General features: G+C 40.2%; 1 protein-coding gene, 1 non-coding gene and 1 pseudogene across 2 annotated transcripts; all 3 read right to left on the bottom strand.

Annotated features, from left to right (window-relative positions):
* Window positions 1–23: 23 nt before the first annotated feature.
* On the bottom strand, window positions 24–95 carry Trnac-gca (transfer RNA cysteine (anticodon GCA)). The gene has a single exon. It is a non-coding gene; the product is annotated as a tRNA-Cys (tRNA).
* A 3,405-nt stretch (window positions 96–3,500) lies between these two features.
* On the bottom strand, window positions 3,501–4,817 carry LOC138053538 (uncharacterized). Its single transcript, XM_068900162.1, has 2 exons — window positions 4,500–4,817; window positions 3,501–4,319 (listed from the first exon to the last, which is right to left on the bottom strand). The coding sequence occupies exons 1-2, from the start codon at window positions 4,815–4,817 to the stop codon at window positions 3,501–3,503; spliced, it is 1,137 nt and encodes a 378-aa protein (XP_068756263.1).
* A 7,423-nt stretch (window positions 4,818–12,240) lies between these two features.
* Window positions 12,241–12,500, bottom strand: part of LOC138053537 (uncharacterized) — a 1,858-nt pseudogene continuing 1,598 nt past the window's right edge.

Genomic DNA, 12,500 nt, shown 5'->3' with positions numbered 1-12,500 from the left:
CAACTTACAACCAAGTCTGTTAAAGGGGGCAACCGGATTTGAACCGGTGACCTCTCGATCTGCAGTCGAATGCTCTACCACTGAGCTATGCCCCCCGTTGACGCTGAAGAAACCATTTCTTACATTAGTTCAACCACGTTATCTCTGCTAAACTAAAAGAAATGGAACAACTTTACTTTCTAGTCTGGTGATCGGAATTCACGATTTAAAATTGCTAATAACTTAAGACTGATGTGAGATAAATCTTAGCAAGTTTCTCACTCAAATTTTACAATCGTATTTCTTCTTGACACCCAACGCACTCTTGCTAAAGAAAAAATAACGGCCATCGCTTAAAGTATTGAGTACAAAGACTGTGATTTCTCAAACTTTGGACAGAGCAAGCAATGCTGGAAACACGATCCGATGAGTGCGCAACTGTAACGAGTAGGCGATCTAACGACAGGTTGAGGAAACCCCGTACGACATCCACCATTGCTGTAGTATAATTCTTGAAGGCAATGACACAGGATACAAACGAAATATTTTTCTGAGATCTTCATACTCAACCATTCACAAGAACTCTTTCAACAACAAATTACGGAGTGGAGTTTCAGCGGGCATACGTGCCGTTGTTGGGATGTCTTGGGACCAGAAACATAAACAAGCGTATTTGAATTTCAAATTTGTTGTCCTCCAAAGACCACTTGTCCTTTTCGACAATATGAGAAACTTTTGAAAGTTTTTCTCTTAGGTCAGTTTTAAGCTTTCACCCGATTATGAATTGAATTACTTTAGTGAATAAAAGAGCATTACTCTAGTGGGTAAAAGAATTCCATAATATCTGATCCCCTCTCGGTTAACACAGCAGAAATGTAAAAAAATGGGGGTCACTGACTTCGTTTTGGAGAGAACTTGCCCGGAAGAACACCGTAAATCTGAAAAATCCGGCTTCTTTAGCGAATACGCCCACAGTGTCTGTAGGCCCAAAAATATTTCAGTTACATCTTTAAAGTGAAATGTTCTCTACCAATCTTTGTTTAAGTGGACCCATCAAGTGAATTAAGTTAACTGTTGAGGTTCCTTAAAGAACAATTTCGAATTTAGCGACCGTAGTTTCATGCCCCTTGCAGCCGCAAGATAGCAGGATTTCATGTCCCATTTTTTGTTCACTTTTGGACAATGTGGAGATAATTGTAAATAAAATCTCTTTCTGAAAAGAAAAGTGGTGGTCACCGAACATCCATGCAAGATCGTTAAGTCAAAGCAAAGCTGTAGCAATGGCCATCTGCCCTAACATTGTTTATTTTAGTACTTAGCCCGCGCGCTCGATGCATGACGTGGCATTTGAATTTGCGTGCGCTGTAAGGATGCGCAGTAGCAATGGGCGCAAACGTTCTTCAGATTAGACACAAACCGCAAGGCATATGCGGTAACTCGTACCAGTCTCTGTATACTACTGAACCCTTTAAAAGGAATAATGCTGTCCAGATTAAGCTTCCTTTCAGACGTCACTTTGTCAGCCAATGATGTTCGCAAGAACAGTGCTGTTAAGTTGCTTCTTTGGACTACTTGAACTTTCCTTCTTCAACTGAAGCCAAGTATCAGGTTTTGTACTTATGACCTCAGGGTTCACTGGAAGATTCGGCCAGGACTCTTTACCCTTCAAAAGAAACTCAGGGCCATTCCACCAAAATTGGTTGGCAACAAGCTAAGAAGCAAATTAGTAAGTATTACTGATGTCTATGGCGTTCATCAGCTAATAAATGAACCAACAAGGATAACTGACAGTTCATAAACCTAAATTGATCTAATTTACACAAATTGTCCCGACAACATTGTGTGTTCTGGTGTTCGACACATCGGTATTAGCGATCATAGTACTGTCCTCGCTTACAGAAAACTTTCAATTCATGTGTTCCCTAGTGGGCATCGCACTATAACTTATAGAAATTTCCGGAAGTTTAACCTAGCTGGGATCATATACACAGTTTGAGTAATCCTAATGATATGTGGTCAGAATGGAAAAAGTCATTTCTGAAGATTGGTGACAAGTACGCTCCGTTGAGAAAAGCGCGCGTTCGCGGGCGTAGTTCTCCTTGGATTGCGTCTGAGTTAAAGAAACAAATGCATGCGAGGTATATCCTAAACATTAGAGCAATCAAATCTAATGACCCAATTGTCTGGGCGAAATTCAAAAGACACAATATCGTTAATAAAGCCGGAAAGCAAGCTAAGCAGTCCTATTATCAAACTTGTTTAACTTGGCAAATTATAATGAACTTACCTCTCGTAAGTCGGACAAATAATCCGTGAGAGAACTGAGGCTGAAAGGGCAATCAGTAACAAATCCAAAGGAATTGGCAGAGGAATTTAACCACCATTTTGCCACCATCGGTACAAAACTTGCCAGTGAAATTCCCGAGTCTGCCATACCGGCTATCAAAATTATCTGACTGGCACAAATAAAAGGTTCGAATTTCACCCTACAACCCCAAAGCATGTTCTTTCGCTTATAAGTTCAGAGAGAACATTTTACTTTCAGTATCCCATCCAATTCCAAGTACCTTAAACCTCACACTGCAGGGGTTACCTTTTTCCCTGAACTGAGAAGATGAGAAGGTCTGATCTTCTTCTTGAATCTTACATTCTTCAGCAGGCTTGGTTGAAACTTCAACATCCAGAGGAGACTTTCTTTCATGTTGTTCAATTCTTTTCTTAACTTTCGCGTATTAAAGCCTCCACACTTTAAAGATGATTTCAGATTCTTGAACATCTCGAAGACCAGATCATCAGAGTCTTCTCCACCTACAAAATCATCCACATACAGGCTCTTCAACACACACTCAAAAAAATCTCCGTGAATATCAGTGGAGGTTGGATGATGACGAATAGTTGCATTCAACAAGAAGGGACTTGAGGAAATGCCAAAAGCAACTCTTGCAAATCTGTAAACGTGGAGATTTGGGTCTTTGCTACCGATATCATCGACCCACAGGAAGCGAAGATAGTTACGATGCCTTGGGCCAACTGAAATGTTGAGACAGGCTTTTTCTATGTTTCCTGAGATGGCCACTTTATGAACGCGGAACCTCAAAAGGATGTCGTAAACGAGGGAAGACAGTGGTGGGCCAGCATAAAGACAATCATTAAGAATGGATGTAGTACTCTGTGTTTTAGCGCTGGCATCTTAAACCACGCGCAGCTTTGTAGTTTCCTTATCAACACGAATCACTTCATGATGGGGGATGTAATGCACCTTGCCAACACCATTAGTAGTTCCTTGATCTACAGGTTCAATGATCCCTTGTTTCAGCTATTCTCGGATGACATTATTATACTGCCTTAACACATCAGGCTTAACACTCAGACGCCTTAACAGTGACACCAGCCTTGATTTGCACAATGCAAAATTATCGGGAAGGAGGCCATGATCCTCCTTGAATGGTAGTCGCACTTGATATCTTCCTTCCACAAATTCAACTTCATTAACAAACTTTTCATACAGAGTGGCATTGTCATCATGAATTCCAAAAGGATTCATAGTCCCAGAATTTTCTCAGTTCTGACACAAGATCATCATGTCTAATTACACTCGATTCCATCGTCAAAACATAAGTTGCAGGGAGATTCACAGTGTTGGCATGGATATTATCACACATGATCATAGTGGGTCCAGAGAGGACAAATCCTAGCTTTGTGGCTGGGGCAACTGGTTCCCATGGTGCACCCCTCACTATAGTATCTTCTACCAAGGACCAATAGTAGTCAGCCCCAATGAGGATACTGACTGCCAGCACTCCACCACCAGCTCTGTCATCCAATGGAAGGTTACGGAGATGCTCATAGCCAGACTGAGTCAGTTCAGTAGACTGTTGGGTCAAGGGGCCACAGATCACTGGTACTACATATGATTGAACGTACACGGTTGCATCGCACAATGTTTTCATGTCAACTTGAACAACCTCACAGGTGCGTAATCTAGCATCTGACTCTCCAAAGGTTTTGATCAGCAAGGAATCTCTACCAACAACGGGTAGCTGCAGTTTTTCCTTAACAGTCTGAGTCACATAATATCGCTGACTGCAAGAATCGAAAACAAGACGCACATTTAGTGAACTACTGTTGTTTGGAAGCACGACTTCAGCAGTTGCAGTTTGCAACAGCACGGATCCTCTGTACTGATCCACATACAAACTGGTAGAAACATTAGGTACATTCTCAACTTGTTCTGGTCCACTCAGAGGGTGTTCAAAACTATCACAGATAGCAACAAGGTGGGCTCCTTGACATTTGAAACATTTCACAGGACGTTTGCAGTTACGTGACAAATGCCCAGACTTGAGACAAAGATAACATCTGCCTTTCTTCCTCAAAACCTACTTTCTAGACTCAGCACTTGTGATCACATTACATTTAGAGCTCTGATGATTTTGATTGCAAAACGAGTACCACACACGAGAAAACTCTTTTCTTAGCACTTCCAGAGTACAAAGTAGAAGTAGAATGAAGCGACTCACCTCTCTAAAACGAGTTTGACGGTCTGAAGTCCTAGGGTTCACAAGACATTGTTCTCTCAGTTGCAATTCCTTGTGAAATTCATTCAGGATTTCTTTCAAATCCCACGTTTCTGATTCCAAATTCCGTGAGATTGCAATTCTAAATTCCTCCGGTAATTTCTGTATGATAATCGGTGTTAAAAAACAACCATACATTTCAGAAGAGATTTCCATACTTTCTAATCCACGAACATGTGACTTAACTGTGTCGTACAAACTTCGAAGCCGCTTAACTTCGCTGGTAGATGCAACCTTGGGAATTTTTGTGAGAACCTCCATGTGGCTCGAGATCACAACCTGTCGGTCTCTGAATCTTCGTTTGAGTAATTCTACTGCCTTTTCGCAGTTAGCGCTTGCCAGGGCGAGGCCAGCGACAACGCTTTGGGCGGTGCCTGTTAGAAGCGACTTTAGATAGTTGAATTTATCCACTCCAGACAGGTTTGAATTCTTATGAACTGCTGACTCGAAAGATTCCTAAAAGGGATACCACTCGATGGGGCTTCCGTGAAATTTCTTCAGCTCCAGCTTGGGAAGCTTTGCGTCCGTGTGAACTGTCTGTAGGTGACCTTGAGCAGTTCCTGCGCTTTCCAAAGAATTCGATTACTGATTTTTAGGTTGTGATTCCTATGCTGCCAACGCAGATTCTAAATCCACCATACACTCCTGAATAACACTTATTAGCTCACAGCTCTCAGAAACATGAGAATTGATCTTTGAGACATCCTTCAGCAGCTCACCAATGTCACGATCCAAGACTTAAAGCTCCGAACACTTTGTTTGAAGAGAGGTATGAAGAAGTTTCAGCTTTCTCGTTCCGATGGCATTCCCTCCAGATATTAAATCTTTAGCTTCAGCGATTGTTTTTCACACAAAATTTCGATGACTGTCGCGAAACTTTATCAGATTCTTTAATTTCTTCTTCTCGGCCATACCTGGATTCCCACGAGCAATAAAAGCAAATAAGGCAGCACGCAACACGAATTCGAAGATGATTTAAGTCAAGATTTTCTCAGTTTCCGAGCGGAATCTGTCCCGGGTCTCGGCACCAAATGTACAAGAACCGTACGCAATAATTCAACTTCGTATGTAGAAATGAGAAATCACATTTGTTTCAAGACTACTTTCAAGATCACATCGAAGAACAACGCAAGAGTTCAATGTTCAGTTCGTTGGGGGTCAGTTTTTCACAGTATACACAGGCCGGGAATCGAATCCGGGCCTCCAGCGTGGCAGGCGAGAATTCTACCTCTGAACCACCAGTGCTTGCGTTAAGTAATGCAAGCCGACAATACAATCAGCAAAACTGGATGACGGTGGTTTCTGTTATTGCAGAGCACCATAATTGGAATCTGGCCTTGGCTTAAGTAACCAAACCGAGCTCTTAGAGCTATCATAAAATGTTTTTATCGTAATGAATTAGCACTGAACCTAGCCTGGGTGTCTTGACCAGTAGGAGTCGTGGCATTGGCCTTGAGGTGCCTTGCGAGTACCAGTTTGAAGGTGATAGTTTTTTCTTGTGGTTGGCTGCAACAGAAACTGATAAAAGAGAAATTTGACATTCGCGCCGGTTGACCCACCACAGAGACATGTATTTTTACAGACAATGCTTAGGTTGCGTTTGATGAGCTGCGAAAGAAACTGGACACACTTTGCATATCTTCCTGTCCAAAATGCTGCTTTTTATTGATTGTTATCTGGTAACAAAGTGACCGTTCAATAGAGGTGATTTACAATAAAATTAGTCATTTGGGAAATCCAAAGGGTGAGCGCGTCCGCTTAATAGAGGTGACTGTTTAATAGGTGTCAAATTTACAGTAAATATGGGAAATAAATTTCGGGAAATTGATAGGTGACCGCTTAATAGAGGTTTGACTGTATTTCCTATAATATGAATAATGTCTTAGACAGGCAACAAGCTAAATTTTCTAATCCTACAGTCCCCAAGAAAGATATCATTCTTGGGGTGTTTCTAAAACGAAGACCGAAAAACGAAGACATAAGACTCTAGACCCACTGGTCTAAAACGAAGACTTACCTTTAAAAATGTCAGAACGATACCAAGCACCTTATGGCTGGTCAGTGGTACGACATCGTGCGTTATGGAAGTGTAAGAGCGGTGGAACAGCGGGAACAGTGGAAGATGACACAGGCGTTCACCATTTGTCCAAAAAACAATTTGTTTTAAGTTCGGTGAGAAAATAAATGGTGCAGCTAATCTCAACGGAAATGTTTTTCTTGTTTTGTTCGTTTTATCGAAACGAGCAGAATTTTCTCCGGCGATACCATTTGTTTGCATTACTGGAACCTGTCTCTAATTTTTTTAGGATTACCGTTATATGAAATCGTTCCATTTCTCTTTCTACCGCGCAAAACCGGTTATTTTCTGATAAATGGTACAGCTTTTGCTTCTTTTCCCTCTTCAATTATAGAAAGTCCATTACCATTAGTTTGCCGAGAAACTTGGTAAGCGCTCCTTAATATTTTTATTGCCGTTCTGTGTTGGGTTCCTTAAGCAACTCACAATAATTTCTTCACTGTTTTCTTTCAATTGTCGAATATTCTTTGTCAAGGCGTTAGTTTTTGCAAACTCTCACAGTTACCGTTTACTTTTCACAAACTAGACGAAAGTAATTTAAGCACCTTTTAAAGAATATTGAACGCTGTTGATTGAACTCTAAGTTCCACGAAGGCTTTTTAAGCGCCGGGGCACGGAAAAAACCATCGTGCATGTCTTTCAAATCCATTCAGTGCTAACAACAATGCTTTACATCATTGGTACTTGTAATTTAGATAGTTGGGTGTACATATATTTCACCGAACAGATAGTTCTTGGGATTTTGGTAAAAAAATCCCGAAAAAAAGAGGGTAACTCTCACCAAAATTCTTTGATTTTTTTATGTATTTTTCGTATGCCATTCTTGATAAGGAAAGGTTTTCAAAAAAAATTACGGTCTTAAGTATTTTTTTCCTTTGCAACCCGGCAGCCATTTTATAAAAAACACCATTTTGGGGTCACGTGGGGTGATACGTCACAAGTGTGGAACATGTTTTCAGATGAGAATTTATTCCGCGAAAACGTCTCCTCAAAGAGTCCAGGGTGCAGTGCAAATGCTACCTTTTCTTTTAAACCTCTTATGTTGGAAAAAAGGAGGTGAAACTTTTGTAATAGCAGTCTGATTTTCACAGGTTTGATGCTTGGTGCCGAGCCGTTAATCGACGTTAACATAACTTTGTTGACGGGCTTTATTTTATACAAAAGAAATCCTTATCTGAAATGTCAGTTTTCAATCTGAAATTAAAACCATTACAATTACCGTGAGTACAAGTCATTCCAAGATTCTTCCCGTTTCTTAAGATGATATGATGTTAAAATAATGCAAGATATGCGACTGAATTGTGAAACGCTTGAAACCCGAAGAGTGTTTATGTCCCGTTCACTCGACCTTTCACAGCTTGAATTTCAGGTTATCTCCCATAGTCTGCACATTCATTACCCAACCCTAACCACCTTCCCAAGCAATATTTAAAAGGAATTCGAAGCAATGGAGAAATATAATAGTAATAAGAAATGCAAATCTGTCGGTGGCGAGGAAAAGAAAAAAGAACCTGGGAAGCACTGTGCTGTGATGTTTTGCGATAAGAAGAATGCAGACGTGGTCTCCATGCATAAATTCCCCACTGAAGAAAAAGTTCGTAGACAATGGGTTTCGTTTGTTCGCCAAAAAAGAGACTCTGACTCATGGAAACAAGGTTCGGGTCACATTTGCAGCGATCATTTCACTCCCGAAGATTATCACGATTACGGAATGAAAGTCGCTGGCTATGCTTCAAAGATGTTGTTGAAGAAAAATGCCATTCCTTCAAGGCAAGTTGTTCCAACCCCACAGCAGCTGGAATCTGCCCGTAAAAAGAAGCGCAAAATATCGGATATTAGCGAAGGGAGCAATGTGGTGACCCATGAGGCGGGATACACTGCTGCAAAACGACCAAGCAGAACCTTGGCAAAATTAAAAGCAAACCGGGTATGCATACTCGAATTTTCTTTTGCTTGAATGCGTGACAGGTCAATTCTCTGGGTATTTCCAGATTTTAAATTTATCCCTTTTAACTACAAGAGTGCAACTTGATTTTTGTGCATGTGATATTTCGTGTTTTACAGCTGTTAGCGCAATTTGAGGATGCCCAGAGGAACAAGGACAGCGGAGATCAATTGCCATCCACAAGCCAGGACAGGGCGGGAGACATCGCTATTCTTGTGCCATCTGACCTGACTGTAGAGTGCGATTCAGCAGACTTCAATCTTCAACAGAAATCAAAAGTGAACAGAGGAACTCAACTAACTTTCAAGCGTCCGACCTATCGCAGTAAAGGTAATTAAAATTTGAGTTTGAGTTAAGAAAAATTGCGCCCCTTTACTCGGTATATGATGTATAAATTTATTATCCGCCGGCACTCAAGTAAGTCTCAAAATCAAAACCAATGTTGACTGCGAGGTACAGTGCAATCTTGTAAACCTTCCTCCCCTGGAATTACTTCACCCCTTACCTGAGAACTTTCAGGAAGAACATGTGAGGAAATCCCCTGAACCACTGGACCAGGTAGAAGATGACCCGTTTGAAGACGCTGACGTGGATGATGAGGACTATAAGCCTTATCAGGATTCGGAAATCGTGAGGTAGGAAGAGACAATTTCCACCAAACTACGCGTGTTCATTGTCATTCGGCAATCTCAGGAAAACTCATAACAATTGCATTTACTTACCACTAGGCCCTCGCTGAAAGGCGAAAAGTGTAAAATCCACGAAGAACGAAATTTCATCGTCGCCGAGAGCTGCCTGATGAGCCTATTTGGGGCGTGTCCAATCTGTGCCAGCACTGCGGATGCTGACATTGTAGAGGTCTTGGGAACAATGGTTAAAATTCGTCAGAGGTGTAAAGAAGAATCTTGTTCTTTCTCACAGGAATGGCTTAGCCAGCGATTTGTTGGACACAGAATGGCTGTTGGAAATCTGTTACTGTTGGCGTCTATTCTACTGTCAGGTTATATTTAAGCTTTGAAAATGATATAATTAAGGTAATCAAACACAAACGTTTTCAAGCACGAAACAAGTAATCTATTACATTAACTGCAGTGTCACAATAATAATAATAATAATAATAATAATAACAATAATAATAATAATAATAATAATAATAATAATAAATGTCATAAATATGATAATGATGATGATGATTGTGAAACGGTTTAAATCTTCTTTAACAGGTTCCTGCGCATCGAAGTCGCTTAGAATGTTGAAACTGATGAATGCGGCATGCATCTCAGAGAACACTTTTTACCGTCATGTATCATCGTACGTTAGTCCAGTTATCATCCAACATTGGAAGGCAAACCAGCACCAACTCTTCAACACTCTGCGGGCAAGCGATAACAACCTAATACTCGCCGGCGATGGACGATGTGACTCACCCGGTTACTGTGCGAAATTTGGATCGTTTACTTTGATGGAACAAGAGATCAATAAAGTTGTAGACTTCCAACTTGTCCAGGTTCGTTCAACAAGAAAGTTGCAAAAATGGATTTTTGAGATTTCACTACTCACATCTGATGTGTTGTCGTTTTGCAAATAATTTTTAGAGTAACGAGGTGCGAAATAGTGCGTGGATGGAACACGAGGGATTGGTGAGAGCAGTGAACGTGATTTCTGACGCCAGACTCAAAATAGCTCAATTAATTACAGATAGACACAGGCAAAACACTGCCTGGATTAAGAGACAATTACCAGACACAGCACTCTACTTCGATATATGGCATGTTTCGAAGGGTAAAGATGGCGTTCTTTTTTTTATCGTACATGCAAAAAATAAACCCTAGATAAATCTAAGTTATCAGACTAATGTAACAAAATCCTTGAATATGGATTTGAAAGATTCAGATAATGATGATTATCTGGGTTTTCATGTTCTAGGAGTGTGTAAAAAAATTGATAAGCTTGCCAAGAAAAAGGAATGTGAAGATGTAGGTGAATGGCGGCAATCCATTTCGAATCACATGTACTGGTGTACTGCATCGACTCCTGATGGTAACGGGCAGATGATAAAAGAAAAATGAAAAAACACTCATGAAAATAACAACAGCCAGTTATATCTTGGATGTGGGCACGGCGAACTACAAGGAGAGGCGAAAGATCGTCTTTGGCTTGAACCTGGTGAGCAAGTTGTTACTGTTATACGGTGTGGAAAACATAAATATTTGCTACAAAAGGCGGGCGAGGGGTTCAGGAAGTGTAGGTTTGCAATGCGAGGTCACAAAGTGTTGGCCAGGGATAATAATTTTAAAGTGTTGCAGAAAGGTTGTTCTGCGTATTTATATCTACTTTCAAGAGATTGTAGGCATTTATTTTTTCCCCGTTAGGTTCCGCTGCTGCAGTCAAACTTGAGGAGATGCTGTTGAAGCCACAATTGTTGAAGGACATAGCTCAACTATCCCCCAAGTATCAGACATCAAACCGTTGAAGCCAAGCACAGCTTAGATATTCAGTTTGTTCCAAAACACACAGCTTACTCTTACTGAGGAATGTATACGAGGTGCAGTGAATTTTTAACTTACAACTGTCTACTTCTTGAGATCATGTTATGAGAAATCAATAATAATTAGTATTATGTTCTTAATTTTCCAGATTGCGTCTTTTTACACTGCATTACAACGAAAATGCAGACAGGATGCAGGCAGTAACCATTGATGGGAGGCCTAGGTACGCCATACAATTTCCAAAAGCAAAGAAAGGTCAGCCCACAGTGAGAAATAAAAACCAAGCCCACCTATGGTATGTTGTACAATGGATGCTTATTTAACGGTCTGCCAGTGTAACAGGACTTATTGTAACAATTTCACAAACCCTGCAACTTGGCAATTTGGTTTATATCACTGCTGCTACATCCCTCATAGAACCTCTCATAAAAGAGAAAGGAAATGATCTTGGTTAAGAGAATGAAAGATTGTGATTTAAGTGATTAAGTTTGTCTTTGCAGGGTTCATACACTTTTTCAGATAAAAAATTCAAGGACTTTCATGGGCCAAATTTGAAATTTCAAGGACCTCTTTTTTATTTACCTTGAAGAATTTACCCATGGAAACATACATGTACATGCATGAAAATAATGCAAAGGCACTGGTAACCATTCTCGACCACACAGCTCCTCACGTTTGTATGACATGACTTGAGTGGCTGATCATTTTTACTGAAGTTTTCAAAGATTAAAAATGCGGGTCAGAAGAAATTCAAGGACTTTCAAGGACCAGGAATGAAGAGAACAGATTTTCAAGACGCCTTCGAACCCTGTCTTTGTATGATTGTGGGATAAAGTAAACATTTGAACTTGTACAATTCTATCAATAACCTCATGTTTCTTTTCAATAGGTTACTGCTTCGATACAATTGCTGAATTATTTGACAGCTATGAGAACAACCCAAGAGCATTGAAACAATATAAAGCAAATTTACAGGTCAATGTTCCACCACCCCTTGCTGCCTCCTTTCAGAGACCAGACAGACAGGAAATTATAGAGAGTCTTGTCAGCCGCTATGCCCGCTCTAATCTTGTACACTAGATTAGTATTACATGTACTCAATATGAGATAAAGCATAATCAAATTCCCCGCATAGTTTTACATCTATTGTATATATTAGTGCATAGCTTTCATGAGGAGAGGGATGAATTCAGAAATAATTACTTATTTGCTACATAAGTGTCTCACGCTTCTTGAAAAGCAATCATCAGGCAACTGCCTAATAAGTGTATGAAGCTTAAAGTGGAACAAGAAGTATGAAACAGATTAACAAATAAACAGTATTCCTAAATATATTTTATGTTGACATGACTTCAAAACAATTACATTAATTTTACTTTTCATACCTACAAACCAAGATCTCTTTTAATAATAAAAAAGAAACAAAAAAAACC

Source organism: Montipora capricornis, chromosome 6, assembly GCF_036669925.1.
Source record: "Montipora capricornis isolate CH-2021 chromosome 6, ASM3666992v2, whole genome shotgun sequence".
NCBI lineage: Eukaryota > Metazoa > Cnidaria > Anthozoa > Scleractinia > Acroporidae > Montipora > Montipora capricornis.
This window is presented reverse-complemented; position numbering and strand designations above follow the sequence as displayed.